Source organism: Acanthochromis polyacanthus, chromosome 13 (genome assembly GCF_021347895.1).
Source record: "Acanthochromis polyacanthus isolate Apoly-LR-REF ecotype Palm Island chromosome 13, KAUST_Apoly_ChrSc, whole genome shotgun sequence".
Taxonomy (NCBI): domain Eukaryota; kingdom Metazoa; phylum Chordata; class Actinopteri; family Pomacentridae; genus Acanthochromis; species Acanthochromis polyacanthus.
The window spans coordinates 13,902,280-13,921,467 of record NC_067125.1 but is presented as its reverse complement, the minus strand read 5'-3'; the positions used below and the strand labels follow the sequence as shown (position 1 = coordinate 13,921,467).

General features: G+C 42.6%; 2 protein-coding genes across 13 annotated transcripts in view; one reads left to right on the top strand and one right to left on the bottom strand.

Annotated features, from left to right (window-relative positions):
* kirrel3b (kirre like nephrin family adhesion molecule 3b) overlaps nucleotides 1-18,282 on the bottom strand; it is a 160,657-nt gene extending 142,375 nt beyond the window's left edge. For 2 of the 12 annotated variants that reach the window (XM_022190334.2, XM_022190337.2), the window contains exon 1: nucleotides 17,680-18,282. In XM_022190334.2, coding sequence (XP_022046026.1) covers nucleotides 17,680-17,722 — 43 coding nt within the window. In that variant the 5' untranslated portion in view covers nucleotides 17,723-18,282. The remainder of the gene's footprint in view (nucleotides 1-17,679) is intronic. The other 10 variants (XM_022190341.2, XM_051957883.1, XM_022190335.2 and 7 more) reach the window with 6 other exon arrangements.
* The window catches only part of smtla (somatolactin alpha), a 379,498-nt gene that overhangs the window by 180,559 nt on the left and 179,751 nt on the right, over nucleotides 1-19,188 (top strand). The window lies entirely within an intron of this gene.

Genomic DNA, 19,188 nt, shown 5'->3' with positions numbered 1-19,188 from the left:
TATAATATGGCATGGAGTGACACTGATATTAAAGCTTCAGGCTGTTTTTGTTTTCAACCTTGGGAAGGCATTCTAACTCCTCGTGCTATAGGAATAGAAGCATTATGCTAATGAGAGCTTGCCCTGTGAAGAATACATTTGCTGTTGGAAAACATTTTGGCTTCCGCCTTGGGAGCTAATTGAGTACTCTGACAATGCAGTGCTTGGCTGGTTCACATACACACAGGGGTGGAAAATTCAATTTCGCAGCAGGTTCAGAGCACTCTGCAAGAAGAAGCGAAAGAAAAAGTGGTGCCTGGATTAAAGAGTCTGAGCTGGCTCTGTGGCTCCGTGTCTGGCTCAGTGGGTATATTCCTTTCATTACGCTGTTGTGTTTTATTGTTTTATTGACCAACTGACAGTGAGACTGTACATGCAAATATACAATGCATTGCCTGTCAAAGGTTTTTAAAATCACATTTTAGCATGTCAAGCTAAACTGTTGAGCAACAAAACTGTGAATTCATTTTAAGTATGCAAAAATGTGAACAAATACGGGTCATAAGTGATTTGAGACTTTTTTCCTTTGTTTCGTTGTTCAGCTATAAATCAGTCTAACTTGGCACACGGAGCAGATAGCATACTCTCGGTGATATCAGAATCAGCCAAAAAAGAAAAATTAGTAAGGCTCCAGTATCTTCATCCAAAACTGGAGGGATTTGTATTTTTGGTGTCTTTTCTTTAACCTTAGGCCAAAAATTCAACACAGCAAGATAATAAATTACATAACCCACTCATCCATCCATCCCTCCATTAGCTCCACCCGCTTTGTCCTGGAGAGGCCCAGCTGACTTTGGCAGAAAGGAGGGGTACACCGTGGACATGTCACCAGTCCATCGCAGAGCTCAGATTACGTAATCCATCTGGCAAATTTCCATCAAATATGTCCAGATACGTCTAGCGGGGGGAGAGCCCTTTTGATTTCATTAACTCCACTGTCTTTTGCAAGTGTCACCTTCAGACTGTTCGATCCACCCAGTGCTATCATACTGTGTGTTAATGAATGTCACCACGTAATATGATCCAGAGGCCAGAGATAGTCTCCTCTAAACAAAATGGGATTTTTAATTATCATTCCTATTCATTTGTCAGTGTCTGTGGATGCTGCTAGCTATGTTTGATTTTTAGATTTTTTTTTCTGTCAGCTTCTTGCCATAGAGTGTGAACACAATAAACAATGAATGCAATAAACAGCATCTGCAAAGACAAAGACTGAGGGTCAACCACCTATTCAAGGAGCTACTAATTTGAAAGCTCTTCAAGCGTAATGGGAGTCTTAATTAAAGCCGTATTTAAGGCCAACGCATTGGAAAGGTTCCTAATTACACCTCTATATGTTAAAAACACAAGGCTCAACGGTGAGACAAGTACACAGATACACATTATCTGCCTAATTAGAGCGATCAGACCATTGTCAATTAGATCAAGGTTATGTCTAAAGAAATACAAAGTCACTTATAAATAAGTAGATCGGAGAGCCCAGTGAAACCAACACTGTGGTCTTCAGCTGTCTGCCACTGTGACCCATACATGCTGTCTGCGCTTGTATGATGCTGCTCAAGTATGTATCGCAAGTGGCAGAGGACCTCAGCTGGTGCCACTGGCCCAGACCTTGACCCAGCCACAGCACTGGGGTCGGCTCCAGTCATAGAGGATTGCTCTTTATGCCTGTCTTGCTGCTGCAACACAGGCAGAGGGTACTATGAAGTGTCAGTGTATGTCCTTAAGAAAACTGGGGATGGATCAAGATGAACTGGCCTTTCACATGGATCACATTGAGAACTCACTGTGAAATATTCAAAATTATACTGTGCAGACTTGGTAACTTTACTTTACAAATAAACTGACTACTTCGGGTGTAAATGATATATATAGAAACCCGTTTATTCTATAGTATGTTGGAGCAAATGCCTGCAATTTTTGAAATCAGAAGTTTCACTTCTGTGCCGATCTGTTGCTCTTGATAAAAATAAAAACGAAAAAATAGCCAAGACAGCCAAGAAAGCTGCAGAAAAAGGGGTGCTGGGAAGAAAAAACACAAGAGTGCTTTGAAGGTAGGGTTACAACACTCTTGGGACAGCCAGCAGATTTCTCATTGTCATCAACATAGACATGCCCTTGATCAAAGACGCACACTGGCCCCATTGTTTGCACCAGAGATGGAGGGGAAAAAAACAGTACTTCCTGGAGTTCTCCTAAATACAGACATGTCTATTTGTTTCAATTCCCTTTGAAAGAAACACAGTCGAATCAAGTTCTTGTCTGACAAATTAAAATCTCAGCAAAGACCAAAGTGCTGTTTTGTGCACATTGATTTTGGGCCCCGAACACAGTCAAAAGCCATATTTTCTCACAAAGATGGTTTTCTTGTTTCTTGTTTGATGGAATACTTTGAGCCTATTAACTGTGCTGTTTTGTTCTGCTGTAGTAATTACTCGCAAAGCTAAGCCCAGGTTTGAATTTGCATTATAATGTGGAGAGAGCACGTTTTCACTCGGCACTACACTCCAGAGTTATGTGGTAGATAGCAGAGAAATTAGCTCGTAGGCATCACAGCGCTGCGCTGAACTCAGTCTCTCGCTAAATGACTCTTAATTCAGGGAGGCCTTTTCTCTCTTTGAATACCTAGCAATTAGCATTAATGCTAGAGGTGCTATAGATTGTTCTTTGGTATAGCAGTGGGACTGCAGAGCCTGTGGAGGAGAGGACGAGTGATGTTAATTTCAGTATGGGGGTGGCCAGTCGTGGGAGGATAAAGTTGAGATCCCAGCTTTTTTTTTTAACATTCCTACCTAGTGAGCAGTATCTACCACATACCTGGCTTTACTGAGGGCATTACTGGAAGCGATTCCCTGTCTCTTGTCTCATTTGCACTTCATGCCAAAGACTTTCTATGTGGGTAGCCTTCAGTATTGTTAATGATGCTGCCCTTCTGCTATATACCAACAACTCTGCAGTGCTCCTCAGCGTGTCAGAGAGAAGCAGATAGAGAGAGATAGAGAGCAGCTAGGGCATCTCAGAGCAGCCAGGGTCTCCCGAACAAAGAACAAGAGTTCATCTTTTAGTCTGGTGGATGACAGGGCCATGTGGAATGGTAGTCATGTCATTCTTTCTAGAGGGTTCGGAGGTCCTTGCCATTTCTGCCACATACAGCAGCACTAACAGACAGGCCAGCAAGTGGGCTGATGTTTTGTGTGTTTCAAAAATAAGTATGGAGCCATACATTCTCAAGTTAATACTTGCACCTCATGTCCGGCTTTTTCTTGCATGCGTCTGAGGAGAAACTAAAAGCAAAAAGGGGAGACAAACATAAAGTCAGTCTTCCTTATACAGTCTGCTCTCTCTCCCCCTTAAGAAACAGCACTCTGCCATCAGTCATCTATTTGCTTCACTGTCACACAGGCATATGTTAGAGTTGTCCTGTCATGTTGCATTTTGTGAACTTTAAGATGGCCCTGACCTGCTTTATGTCGCCGCAGGGTGAGGAAGCTGCGGGGTGGGATGATGGGATGTAGGCTGGTGCGCTGTGTCCCAGCACGAGTCTCTAGGGTCAGGTATAAGTAAGTGCACACGTGACATGCAGTCATGTTAATACTTACATGTTGCTATTTATTTCTTTATTTCTCTGCTGACATCCCATGCTCCCCTAGCATGCTCTGGTTCAGTTTCCCAACTCTCACTCCAGCCGTGTGACTTAATCAGTCTGACAGACTCTGGGTGCCTGGGGAAAGTCTCTCTCTCCGCAGTCCCCTTTCTCCTCAAGTTTACGCTCTCTGTGACAAACTCATTCTGGCACCTTTCGAAATGCAGTGCTCTCTGTTGGATGGCCCTCCATGGTCTCTTCACACTCACACACATGCATACACACCACGAGTAAGTGCACAAACTCCCTCGAGTGCATGCCATATAGAAATCATGCTTAGATGCACACAGGTACACGCAGGGAGCACACAAACACAAGAATATGCAAAGGCATAAATACACAAAGAACATGGCTAAAAAGCAGGACGTACGTTATCCCCAAGGTGCACATGTTATGCCTCACACCTCTCTCTTGTAAAAAAAAACAAAACCCTCCTCATTCCAACTTAAGTGCTTCTTCAAGCAGCTCATATGCATAAAGAGGTAGTAGTGCCTCTTAGTGGTTTATTGTTATTGAGTGACATTCTTAATTAGTTTTCATTTGTGTCTTGCGGTGTCTGACCTCTTGAGTTCTTTTTCAGTGCTCATTATAAAAGCAATAGGATTCTACGTCCATCGTGCCGACTAACCTTGGCTCAGGTCCAACACACTCCGGCTAACAAAGAAGGCAAGAGAAAACTTCAGTTTGTGGTTAAGGACCTCCCTGCAGGGCTCAGATACTTCACTGTTTAATTCAGCAACATAACAGCACCGCCGTGCCATCTTCGACCACTTCACTTAATCTCAGAACTAAGAAAGAAATTTATTTTCTGGACAAGTCAAATGGGATTCTTCCTCCCTTCACCTCTTTTGGGACCCATTTAAGTGTGGACAGGAGGTATTTTCTAAAAGAATGTATCATTGGTAACAAAGCTTTCAAAAAGAAAGAAAAAAATAATGTAAATGTTTGGAATATAAATGAATATAAACTTAATTTTAAAGAGTGAATGTGGAATTAGGAGGCTAACATCTAAGGTCACGGGGAAATCTAACATCATTGAATGAAAATGAAAGCAAAGAAAGCCCAGAAATAATTGAACACACTGAACTGATGAACTGGCAAAGGGGGGAAAAGATATTTGCACAGAATAGAGTAAAACCTCTGTGATTGACCTTTACTCCTCATGGTGCCAAATTATCAAAGTCACCTAAGACTGCTTCTGTTAGTTTTAGCTGTATTCTATAAAAATTGATGTGACTCAGCCATGACTCAAGCTCTGATTCCTGTCTCTCCTCAGAGGCGATGTATTCACTATGCCAGGCTGGAAGCTTTCATTCTCTCAAATTAAGTTTAACAACACTAACTGTGCACCTGGCAGTTCAAGTTCTGATGGGGTTATTGGATATTTTTGGACTATTTTGCATTTGATGGTTTGGTTCACTGAACTTACTTCTGCAATTACCTTTTATTCCCCCACACATGGAGCGGGGTGAGCTTGAAAGTGGACCCTCTCTGACCGCCTTTCTGTCAAAGGTCTCTAGATGGACAGCTTTCATACTGATAGTACCTGACAAACATTTCCCCTGACACACCATTTCACCTCCTCCCATCTCCTGTCTTTCCCTTCCACATGCCTAAGCATTTTAACGACATCGGCTTCCCAGCTTTCTCTGGCCTGGCTGAACTGATGGGGCAATGGTCCTATACAGAGCAGAACAATCTGCAGCATTTTTTTCCCCTCTCCGTCTGGAAGGCAAAACAAGAAGAAAGGGAGCAGAAAAAGAACGGAGGGAGAAGATTTTGAGAAGTCAGATAAGGGACGCTGTAGGTCCGCTCAGGGATTCTCTCATTATTCTCCATTTTGAACAAAAGCAATAATGAGAACAAAACATTTCCTATCTTTCAAAGTGGCAATTTGCCCATTTAATGCCTGTGCTATGTGGGCCTGACATCCTTTCATCCACTCTCTTTGCACTAATTTCATTCTTTTTTTCCTTTTATTTCTTGGCTGATAATTCTCACTTTATTTCCATTAAGCTTTGTTTGTTCACAGCGATCTGTTGCTGTAATTTATTAGAGCTGTCAGCTTAAATGATGTGGCATGCCGACACGGCCCGGCAAATAGTGTCTCCCCCCTTCCTCCTCTCCTTTTATGGAAAGCTGCCCTAGTTTTTTTTTTTTTTTTTTTTTACAGGGAGAAAGAGAGAAACATTACAATTAAGGTGGCGACATCGACCCCCTGGTGGCCATGCTCAGGGACCAGATGTCCTGTCAGAGAGATGCTGGCCCTCACCTCAAGGGATCTCTGGGTTGAAATCTGGTTCATGTCTCAGTGGGGGAACACTACTGCTCCTGTTCCATCATTAATTCAAGAATAACCGATTCTGGAAGTATGAGCCTCTGTTCTCCTTTTCCATTGTGGTCTGCTATTGTTCAAATCGCCCAATACAAGGGAGTTACGAACACACAATAATACCAGATTACTGAAAGCGTGATATGCCATTTGCATATTGTCACAGAAGAGGGCTTCATTAGCTGTCAAGGCCTATTTGTACATTCAGACAAGTTTGGTTTGCCGACTCATCAAAAATGCAAGAAATTAAGACTTTTTAGAAAACGATTAGTTTCCTTGACCTGTTAAATGCTGTTATGCATCTCACCCTTCTTCAGACTCTGGTTTTTTGACAGATGCCCAGCTATCAATTTCTGCATGAAGTGTATGTCACTTCCCTCACAGGAGGCCTCGAAGGAAATGCGATCACAAAGAGACCCCACAATCTTCACTTTGTCATTTCCAAGCCCAGAATACTGCCTTTCTCTCTCATTTTGTCCTGTTCTCCTTTTGTACAAGGCAGCTGCTGGTTTTCGAGATGAAAGACACTTGTTTGGCAGTCTTCAAAGAGTCACAAAAAACCCCTAAAAGTCACTTGTATTGCAGAGCTGTTCATTCTCCATTTTATATCCAATATGGAGGTGATGATCAAAAGGATCAGAGCTGAGGGAGAAGCTAAAAGATGTCTGCTTTGGAGTAAACAACAGCAATACCAATTCCCGGACCAACATAAGGCTCTCTTTTAAGATTTGTCCTTCAGCTGATGCCAGACATATCCCTATTTCTGTATTTGAAAAATTGTTGCAGAAATTGTTATATTAAGACTGAGAGTGGACAGATTTGGTGTTTTTTATTTTTTATTTTTAATAAATATATTAGATCCAACGTATCATATATTTAAGCAATTCATTAAACTGATGCCAAACATCTCATCTCACATCTTATTTAGAGGAGAGATATGAATGCATTAAGCAGCTACAAGGAGTCATGAAGACTGACAGCAAACTCCAAACCATTAACTCTTCACTCAGTGTGGAGCTGCACCCATCTGGAGGAGACTCTTCGGGGCTGCAGGAGATCCAACATAAATTTATGAGATAGTTCCTCCACGTTTCAAATGAGGCTGTGTTGGAGTTTGTACAGCTGGCCTGAGCAAATTGCATTTTTTTAATGAAAGCCTTGTTAATAATTCACACTCACAACCTGGGGAAACTTTAGGGGCCATGGCCTGGAGGTGATGGGGGGGATTGGTTGAGACCTCTGAACATCCCACTGTGCTGCCACGATCATCTTTAGATGCCCTGCTGCATTTTTAATGTCCTGCTGTGCTGGTGTCACACCGTATTGGGACAGGGGCAATGACTCTTCCCGACCAGATCATAGTGAAACATAAGCTAAAAGTCACACAAGGGTATTTAAAATAATAACAATAATCGCTTGAGTTACTCTACTACTCTGCCAAAACCAAACAGCACTGGGTCTTTTGAAAAGCCACTGAGATGTAGTCTGCACCAAAGCTGTTTGGAGTGAGATAGGCAAACAATGTAAAGTAATAAAATTAGCATACGACCAAAGAGAGGAATAATCACATTTGTGCTTGTTTGCCCATACGCACAAATACTCTACTCAGACAACAAATACACTGGCATTAAGGATTAGAGCTGCAAGACATAGATATGTTTTAATTTCTGACATGAATGCTCTTCCTTTTGAGATTTATTTATTTTTTATTTTTCTGTCTTTGTTGTTCTTTATTCTCCTTTCACTTCCCTTCCTAAGCGCTAGATATCTTTGTTTACCTTAGACATTGTGTTGTCATTGCCATCATCCGTCTACCATTAGATAACATTGCGTTTCAGCAGGGAGAAAATCCTGTTGCCATCCTAAAGAAATATTAATAATAATAATATAATAAACAAGGGTGGGATTTCTACCTAAATGCTAGTTTGCTTTTTCATTACAACTTCATGAAATCAATCAAATGTGCCTTCTCTTTTCATCGTGTTTCTCTCTCTATGCTCTGTGTGACCGCCGCACTTCACACCTCCTTTGGGAAAATATCTTTACATGTAAAGATAAGCCATGTGCAAACATAGAATTCATATATCACAAACCCATCTACTGCATTCAGGCAGACTACAAATCTCAGCAATAACACTCCTATCATTTTCCCGCAAATGCCTCATGGGCATCAGTGATGAAATGGGACCTAAATTGCAGTGAACCTGAGCACTGTACCTCTCAAAACTAGATACACCTGCGATGATGACACTGCAGGGTAACCAGCAATTGATGGGTCCATTTTATATTGACTATCCAGCCGTCCTGTTTCCTGCTCTTAAAAGAAGATGAGTTGACCATGGTGGACTTCTCTATCCACCATACCCCTCTTGCCTGATGTTAGTTGTTTACAGGGCGCTTTCCACTCATCCGTCATTACATGGGCCTTTCTGTAGTAACATTATCGCTTCAGATAAGGCTTCAATAAACTGGCATAGCTTTTAGGGCTCTCTCTCTTGCCACTCTAATCCAATCTCCGATGTGGAGTCTGTTCATCATCGTGCACCGCAGGCATTTTCCGTGTCCCTGTGCTCTTGGTTGCACAGGAAGTAATGGATGGCCTTGCCCTTGGTTCACCCCAAGGCCTTCTGGTCCCTCTTCAACTGTTTGTCTTCAGGTTGTCTCAAATGGGTCTGCACTGTGGTATTTTGATTTGATTAAATCAGGTTTAAAAGGTTAGATACAGAGAGAGGCAAGGCGTTTGCCCTTCCCAGTACTGTGAGCCGGTCCTCTGCCATTTAGCATTGGGCAGTGGCCAAAGGAAAGTAGAAAACTGAAATGACTTCTGTGCTCCTTTGTGATTTGCACTAATGTCCCCCAGGGATTGAGCAATGACCACTGTGAATTCCCCCAGGATGCCAGCCAGATTGAAACCCCTGCCAACAGATTTGAAAGGATAGCAAATCATTTAAACTCCCCAATGTGCATTAGCATTTTTTTTCATTGCCCAGGCCAGCCTCCACAATATTAAATTGCACTTGATAAAATAAAATAAAAATCAGAGAGTGTGACAAGAGCTCTTCAACCTCCAAATCAGCAAAGTGAATATTTGAGTGGCCACTGAAAAATTAATTATATTTTAATTCACTTTTGTTTACTCCATCAGGTTCCTGACATCCACTTGAAGAGCCCAGCTGATAAAGAAAGGATTTAAGACACAAGAGGCACTAAGACTTTAAAAGGGGCACCGTGGCAGAGACCCAGAGTAGTGAAAATACATAGGGATCACCTTTAGTGGATCTGTCTTGTGACACCAAATTATCACTGTTTGTAAAAATAGGCCACGTATTAAAGTCGGCAGAGTGAATCCCAGCAGCATCATATTGAAGATACATCAGAAGCACTGGCATACAATCAATACAGCCATTTTCTTATATGAGGATACATTAATGTTTGAGGATCAATACAAACCTTTATTTATAGCATGTTATGGAACCTACCAATACTGTACAGTCCTCAGTGCTCACATACTCTAGGGTTTGTCATCCATTACTATGGTCTGGCAGATTGCTCTTTGGTAATGCAAGTGAGGGTAAGAAATGTGTGTGTGTCTGTGTGGGTGTTCCTATATGATGGTTCTGGCAGATGAAGCTTTCCCCCACAAACCACTATAATGGCACAGAGCCTCGGTCCTCACGCTGAATGTACTTGGAGACCAATAGAAGGATTCTTTCTCACCATGCATACCAAGAACGCAGTGTCACAGATTTCCAAAGATTTGTGTCAAATGCTCGGGCTTTTCCAACAACAAATAGACAAACGGGAATGAAAGAAGTTGGCACAGTGCCAACATTAGGGGTTATGGAAAAAAAAAAGTTTAGTGGGGGAAGGGTGGTATGTGGGGCAGTTTCTGGCTCCTATGCTAACATTGCAATCCTCACTAGTGAATGGCCCTTTCTTCCCAATTGCTTAATTGTCTTAGTGGGACAGGCAGGTGGCTTGAAGCCCCATTTGGCATCTGGTTTAAAAAAAAAGAAAGAAAGACAAAAAACATTCCCATCTACATAGTAGATTGGGGGTGGTGGCAGCGTTAGACATGTTTCATTCTCAAAGCTGCACATCCCCCCTGGCAGATTTCAAAAGTTTCGCTTGGATCAAGAGCAAGTTTTTGCTGCTATTGTGTCAGATGTGCTTTGCTGAATAAAACATCTTTGGTATCAGTGCCAGATCAAATACCCTTTCAAAAAGCCAGGCCTCTCACCATCGGTGTCTGGTACCATGGAGAGAACTGTTTTCCTGTTCGTTTAATAAATAGAACCTACTGAGCCCTTCCACGAAGCAATGCTGAGAACAATTTAGATGTATCTACTAAAAATGGTAGCACTCAAGCAGGGAGGTAATGCCAGAGGCATATCACTACACAAACTGTCCCTCACAATGACGCTTTACAACTGTTCCCACGAGCCTCCTTTATTATACTGAAGTCTAGACATATACAACAGCCTCAAGGTTTGCTAACAAATACAAGTACTGTACATGCTATCTATTGCCAGTCTTTAAAACATGCACAGCAGCTGTAATGGCAGACAGAGACACATCCACATTCACCCACAGGTGAGGTGCTTCTCCCTTCTTAGACTCTGCTTGTACACATTAAAAGGCTGATTTGCATTTATATTGCCATTCAAGGCTTGCAGCTGTAAATTTTGGACTACGGTAAAAGTGCAGAGACTCCACACTACGCTCTCAGACACAGAATACATGTGAAGTGTCCAGTATGGAAACTTTTTTTTCCCTCCCCCAAGTCCATTGTTTTGAATCTTTGGCACTAGAATGCTGGAACAGGGAGAAGCGGAGAAAGAGATGGGGAGCAAACGGGAGAGAGGAGAGAAGGGTAAGTTCATCCAAGTGTAATATTGGGCTGTCCCAGAAACTTCCCGCCAAACACTACGAAGTCGTTATCAGATCAGCAACCCAATTCCTCAAGTGCCTCCTACACTGAAGCACCACATGCATCTTCTAAGCTCTCTCCAAACCCAGCCTTTCACAGTCATGTCCATGCATTGCTTGGTTGGTTTACTAACAAATGTTTTGAGCAATAGTGGGACACAAAACATGACACAAGTTGCAGAACTGTTCTGGACCATACTTGCATGTAATTTACTCAAACTTGTAGCTGTGGTTCTGGACAAATAGAACCATCCTAAGGATAAAAAAGACAGAAAAGTCTAGGAAAAGACTGTCTTGGATGAATGGTTTCTCTAAGTCACTGCATAGGTTAGATTTAGAATATGTAAAACAATAACGGTGTATATTGTAAAAGCAGGAAGGTTGTGCATGTATTTTACACACTATTCAGCTAAATCAACATTACTGATCATGCACGGGCATAGATTTAACCTTATTAACTCTACACTGACCGAGGTAAGGTTTAAGTTCGAAGCATATATTCAGTAAAGTCACTGTGACTAACACGTAGAATAATTAAAGCTTGTGTTATTAGCAAAACCCCATCTTGTGCCGACTTGATCCTCATATGAAAGCTGTAATCTGTCATTTTCTGCAAATTTCTAACTCTAACAGAAATGACAGAGCATGTAGTTGCACCTTGGTGTTGTTGATGCTGTAAAACTGCCTTTGACAAACCAATTTTTGGGAGTTGCAATGTATTGACTAAACTGTCTTGGAATTACCAAACCAACAGGAGTGACCCGACAAACGTGAAGAAGAAACTCAAAGAATCTTAAACTGCTCTAAATGTGTTGTTCTTCCATACTCCGCCATATAAATACAGATCCTGAGAAAATAACATTATTGGCCTTATTTCCAATGTATAGTTTTGCTCTGACTGCAAGAACTTAAACTTAACTACTGGTAAATACATCCCCCCCCACTCATCTTGTTCTCACATTTAATACTTTCAACAGTAGGACCTTGTGTTCTTGTTTTCTGTATCCGATTCTATGACAGATGTTGAGTCAGGCTCAACCTTTGCAGAGTAAACAAGGCACACTTTATTTATGGATCCTCTTTGTGTTTACAGTCTGGGGTGTAAGTGACTTTTTATGAACCTCTCTATACAGTAAAACTGTGAAAACATAGAAAAACTATTTTAGATTGAAAAAAAAACCACCTAAAAACTCCCTGATGTGTTGAGAACTGTGAATAATATGTTGAATAATATAGGATCAAATGAACATTTAAGTTGAACATTTTGTCAGTCTGAAACTCTTGAACAAAAGGCTTATTAATGCCTGGGATTTGCAAAGCAGGATTTCGTAAAGAAAGGAACAAACTTCTTATCGTTACAATGTTTGAACCCGACTCGTACAGCACCTGCGCTCTACAAGCAATCACAGATCCCAGTAGGAAGTTGGAAAAAAAGAAACTCTCTCTATCAAAACCTCAGCTGGGAGGAGGCTGGATTAGCAGAGAAAAAGACACAGTCATGTTAAAACCACCGACATATTTCTTTTGGCTCAGCTGTGCCAGTGTTTTGTCCTCTCCAAGAAAAAATAACACAGTATGATCCACCAGTACTCTACTTAGAACACCCCCACAACTGAACACAGGCAGCCCCGCGGAGCCGCCTTTACTTGCTTTACTGGGAAAACATAGCCTGTTGTTTCCTGTGCATTAAACTGCAATTTAGAAGCCATTAATCCATCCCATAATCTGTCACCAAATAAAATCCTGACTGGGATTTTAGAAAAGGCTTCCACACGCTTTCGCACACGCAGCTGTATTTCTACATGGAGATTTTCCTTTTAGAAGCGACCCCTTTCACCTATCATTCTCACTGTCTTTCAAGAAAGACAGAAGAACTGAGGTGTGACAATAAACAGCCGAGTGCAGCTGCTAACCCTGCCTTCACAGGTGACCCAGTGATCACAACGGCATCTGGTTGAATTACTTAACACTGCCGCCCAACAGACATGTAATCCGGGATAATGCCCTTTTGCTGAGTGCTCCAATCTGGATAAATTCATCCCACAGGAATTAGATCCAGCAGCAGAGTCTCAGCGAGAGAGGAGATGAGGGGCTTGGGATTGATTGGTTGGTACTAAAGAAAACTGTTGGAGCTGGGGAGAGGGTCTTCTAGATAGATAATGAAGCCCCACTGTAAACAGCTTGATTTTGTTGACTGGTTGAATGATTGCCTGGAAGGAAGCAGATCATTGCCTGGTTTTCCAGGAAGACTCCAAACTAATCATTTTCTGTTCCCTGGTTGACCTGATTCCTGACAGACTCGAAATGAGGTTTTCATCCAGACTACAGTTACTAGACATACTGTACTTAAATACAATCTGCATTGGAATTTTGGTAAATTCCTACAACAATTGGAAGTCTGTTTCCTTAAATATTTTCCTCATCTCTCTGAATGTATTTTTTTTGTTAGTGTATTTGTTAATGTGTTTGAATAGTCATCAGCCAATTTTTTTTCTCATCTTATGTGGCATTAAAAGAAAGACACAAGAACAGATTTTTCTTCAAAATAACATCTCATTTTAACACAACCACTTCCAAACACTGCGACTTACAAGTTCCAGCTGTCCAGCAGCAGCAGCAGCAGCAGCAGCCTCTCAGATTATTTATTCATATGTTTACTTATTACCATAAATATCCAACAGGGCACTCGGCTCAGAGGGATTACAGTGGGCTTAATCTATCGTGGCACAGAAATGAGCAGGGGTCACAGCGGCTGAGGTGACTTAAACTGGCTAGCCTTGATGGGACAAGCAGCACAAACAAGAAAACAAACTGCACTGCCACTGGGCCCATCATGAACTGATGACATCATCTGTCACTCACTGTGTGGCTGTCATCTGTGGAGAGCGGGAAAGTCATATGTCCACGACAAGGACGCATTTACATTTCTTACCATGCCTATTAATTATCCTCTACCACAGCCCCGTTTGGAATATAAATTACACTTACAAGAAACTTCGTCTGCATTCTGTGGTTGTTAGTCATAATATTTTCATTAAACATATGACTGCGGGAATGACAAATCTTGTGACAACATGCCAGAAAAATGTATATTGGTTTTAGCATTCCAATAGAATGGGGATAAATCAATTAATTACCTCTGAGTTATTATAGTCATAATCCATGCATTAGACAGCAGTGTGTCTTGCTTACAAATAACTATTCATAATAATGAGTCTGAAAATTGGTATTTCTGTTCGAGTAGTGCTGTGCAGTGTAATGGGCTGTATTTCTTTCTCGCTCTCTTTTTTCCCCCTCTTTGGAGAAGCGAGAATGATTTCTCCGTCTATAAAAAATCCACACATCCAAACATGACATTGGAAAGACATTTAATTATACTTTGGTTGAGAAATATGTATCAAAGCCTGCCGCCCATGAAAAGCGGATTTAGAGTCGTCAGACAGCAGTTAATAGACAGCAGTAAATGAAACAGGGGCTGCTGGGGGTACTAAGACACGCTTTCCAGGACTAAGAAACAGCTTAGTCTGGCCGGGTGGTGAAATCAGGAGTTCTGACACGAGATATATGAGGGAGCTGGAGATAATGAAGGTGGCTGGGGAGAGGAAGAAGAGGAGGAGACGGAGGGACGGGGCAGGAGATTTTTAAGAAGATTGGGATTTGATTCCTGCGCGGCAGCACTGCCCCTGGTGGGCAAACCGTGTGCTAAAGGTGTCCCAATGAAAGCAGCAGCCCAGACAGTTTACATATAAATTCCACATGATGTCATACAGTGTAAGACAAAAAGAACTAAAAAGGCATAGAGACACAGAGGAGAAAAGGAAGAGCGAAAAGGACAGAGACCATACACTTAACACTGACAACTTGTGATTTTTTTTCTCCAGCACATTTTCTACAAAGTCTGGCACATCCTGTGTAAGACTATTCTTAATCTGCCCCTCCTCCACCTGGATGTCGTGCTCTCCAATATTTCACCCTTTTTTCGATGTAGGCTAAGGCACTTAATCACACACAGCCTGTGAAAAGAAATGATAGCTAAAATAAAATAAAACAGAAAGAGTGAGGCACAGGAGTGGAAGTGAGTGGAAAATGTGTGCTGCTCCAAGGTGAACGAGTGAAATGAAGAGACCAAGAGCCAAGTGAAGAATGTGACCGATGTTGGACGACATATAGATTGGATGGGAGGGGAAATGTGGGGGAGGAGGTGGTGAGAGGAGATGGACGAGGTCCGGGGCAAGTTTGGCCTGAGGTGAATGTGTTCCTGGAGACTGTCTCCCAGATCCTCCTGACTGGTGCTGTGTCATCTGTCACTGGCTGGAGAGGTGACAGCAAAAGAAAAGGTGCCCTAGATGCGATAACAGCACAGTCAGGATGGAGAGCAGCTCGCAACAGCTTTCCTTCCCATTTTCTCTCCGCATCTTGTTCTTGCTTTGGACCATTTATTTCTCAAAGTTGAGAGAAAAAGCAAAAACTGCTCAGCTCCTCTGTATATGGAGCAACTCTTCTCTCTGCTCCTGCTCATTCGCTCATTTTTTGCACTCCATTTCTTTCTCGCTGTCTCACAGGATAGCTGCTCCTAAGTATGTGACTGCTATGGTCGCATCTCCCCTCTGTCCCCCTGTTCATAAAAACAAGATTGTTTTCCGCAGCTTTCTGCTGACACCGACTCAACACATAAACAGAGCCGTAATTTGTACAGCAACAGTAAGCTTTGGGGAAGCACTTTTTTTCTCCCCAGAGGCATGCAAAGAGAAGGTAAATTGTTATCCCCCGTTTACCTGGCAGGGAAAGTGGTATTTTATATTATGGTAATAACCAACTGAGCTGAAATGCGCAGCAAACCCATCTCATTTCAGTAGTAGCAATCGCCTCATTCCAGTTGGAGCTGTATGAGATATGGTATTAGTTGTTCCCAGAACTGGGGCTAAACCTGTGATGATATGTGAATGAAAATGTGGTGGCTGAAAAATAAAAGGCGTAAACAAAGTGTGCTTTATATTAACAATTGAAAACGGCTGTTTTCATGTCTAATATAACTGTGGTGTTAAGCCCTATACTTGCAGGAAATGGGAATACAGTGCAGTGCAGATCTGAAGTCAGCTGCGGATACAAAACTTAGCAGATGCTTAACAGAATGGAAGAGAAGAGACTAATGACTGATCATGTATTTCTGCAGCGCAATGTGCACAGATGGTACAGAGAGACTTGACAATGAAATCAGGAGAAACAGAATACAGCAAAGCTGCAACATCCGGAACAGAATCATTCTACAAGACTGTGCTTGATGTGCTGTCCCGTAACAAAAACAGGAGAAAGAAAACTTCCACTGCCGTGATTCTGTCCACTCTCTGGTTAAACTTACACAGACTGTCACCATCCCAGCATATACAGAACTGTGAAGAAAACAGCCCGTACAGACACCCTCTCTGGAAGAGAAAGCACGGCAGATGACGAGAGAGACTGAGAAGCTTCATCACTCCAGTCAGTTTCAAATTGGTCTGTCATGATTTTATTATTTTTCTCTCTGTTTCCACAGGAAAAATGAGTCAGCAGAGAAACATAATCACCGCAAATTGTTGTGTTTGATGAGTAGCTTTTTTTCCCTATGTATATTAAAAAAATGTTGAACAGCTGAAATCAGTGTTGAGGAAAATGATCTTGTTTACCAAGTTTCATTTGTTGCCGCTGTTTTAGCAGCATGTCACCATCTTTGAGCTGTCAATTTCCCCACAACGTGTCACCAGACTGAATTCTCTGTGCTGCCTTGCTACAAAAAGGTTACAACTCCCTCTGGGGAACAAGCAGACACGCACAAACATGCACAGACACAGACATTCATTCAGTCAGCGTCCTCCTTTGAATGCAGTCCAGCGTGATGGGGTCAAACTTTGAAAAGAGATGGTGCTTGTGTCATTGACCCTGAGCCCTGCGGAGCATAAACCAGGCTGCTCACTGTGAGCAGAGTATGATGCTGCGAGCTGACAAACATCCAAGGAGTGATTGAGTCCTGTGCGTGTCCGTATATCACACCGGCACCACAGAGGTAGATTTCTGCTGTACTGTACTCACTTCTATTGTTTTCCAAAGACAACCACCTGGTGGCAAGCTGGGGAAACAGCTAATCCATCCTCATTCTGTCCACAAACAGACTGTCTAGGAATAAAAATAACAACAGCAGATAGTGTCCAAAGGGCTGGAGCTGCCAAGCTATACTCATGAGCCTGCCTTCTGAAGCACTTCAGTGTTAACTTTTTCTCTCTCTATTCTTTTGACCAGACCCCCTGTAGTTGAACTCAATGGGGAAGGGCTGTCAGTTCAAAACAATGTGACTCGGGAGTGAACGCTTGGCTGAACTGGACTGGGGTTAGAGGGCTTTGTTTGTGTGTGTCTGCGTGTGTGACAGGAATATCAAGCCAGCATTGTGAGTATTTAACTTGTCGGGGCTGAAAGCCTTGACAAACTACTGGCAGATAAAAGTGCAAGCTACAACTGCTCGCAGCTCCAGGACAAGCCTCGCGGACTTCTCCCTCTGATTTCCTCCTATTCTCGTTCGCATCAGACATCACAGTTCACATGGGAGAGCGATATTAGAAGCCGTTAAAAACACAGATGGTAGCACAAGCTCAGACGTCACAGCGAAGAGATGAATTCAGAGACACAGTTTCCCAGCCAGCAAGTCACATAGCAAACACAAGCACGCGAGGTGTGATGAATAGGCAACTTAATGTGGAAAACTTACCATGTCCGGAGATCCACAGGAGCAGAAGGACCCAAGGGATCATGACTGGTTAGTGGAGAGGGCAAAACCTATGAAAAACAGTAGGCGAGTGTGAAATTGAAGTTGGCAGGCACAAACACAAGCACGAGATGAGACAGTGCTCCTCTGTGCTGCTGGGGGGGGACGATGCTACAGTCCCTCAGTGGTGTCTCCTGTTACCACTGGAAGGCTGCTTGTCTGTCTTCCGTCCTCCTCTTCCTCTTCTTCTTCTTTTTCTTCTTCTTCTCTGTCTCTCTCTCTGTCTTTTCCCCCCTCTGTGTGTCACTCTTCAGAGTAGCCGGTTGTCAGCTCTGCCTCGCACGCTCTCTTGGTGATGTGAGCTTGTAGACTTTCTGTGTCTTCGCTGCTGACTCTCAGAATGCACGCGCTCACTCTTCCTCTCTCGGTCTCTCATTGCCCATCCATTCTCAGCGCCTTCAACCCTCACTTGGCCCCCTCCTCCTCCTCTTCTTTCTCTCTCATGCTCCCTCTCTCTCTCTCTCTCTTGCTCCACCACTCACGCAGCAGACACAGTGAGGGAATAGAGCTCTACAACTAGACTCCTCCCTCCATTGCTTTTTCTCTCCCTCCCTCTCTCCCTCTTTCTCTCCCTGCCTCTCCGCCTGGCTGTCTGGGTGGCTGTGGCTGAGTGTGAGGCTAGGAGGCTGGGAGGCTGGGGTCCTCACTCTGGGAACGAGAGGTGCCATGGGAGAAACAGAAAGGGTGCAGCTCCAATTAGAATGAGAATAGGTGTGAGACCTCTACGGCTACAAATAACGCAGACATCCACAAACAAAAAAAGTGCAGTCTCACCCCTCCTCCCAGTTTAAGACCTTTGGCTTTTTTTTGGGAGGGGGTGATTCTTGGTATGGCACTGAACTTTGGAATCCACGAAGCTTTTCCTTGAGAATGGATAAAGATCACATTAGCATTCAACACCAAAGCTGTAGCATTCATTAGTATCCAATTTTTATTAGGGGTGAATTAGATTTATACTCACTCACTCACTCACTCACTCAAGGAGCCATGATGCAAGACGTCATAAAATGGCCAAATGCACCGCATGCTTACTAACAAGTTTTCCTGGTTATGCCTGTTAAATATTTAATAAGGGCCATTTCTTTCTTCTGTTATGTTTCAGGCCGAGTAAGGTCCAGGTGTAACAGAGAACTCCACATGCAAAACATGCTGTACTGTAGACTGAGGAATCCAAATGTTTCCAAGCACCAAGGGAGCAATTTTTGTTATTTAGGTCAGTAATTTATGCCCAGAAATAATGCATTTGTACATGAAATTAAAAATACATATCTTTAAATTATTGATTTTGTACCATTGCTACAGATATGTTAGCCTGAACTTATTTTTTCCCCTGAAGTTGTTGTGGGTATACACTATAGCAGAATGAATTCCCTACCTGGTTGTATCATTACCCTAGTATGTAAAACTTCTGTACTTGAGCTTATATTCCCTATTGTACAGAATGACTGCAAT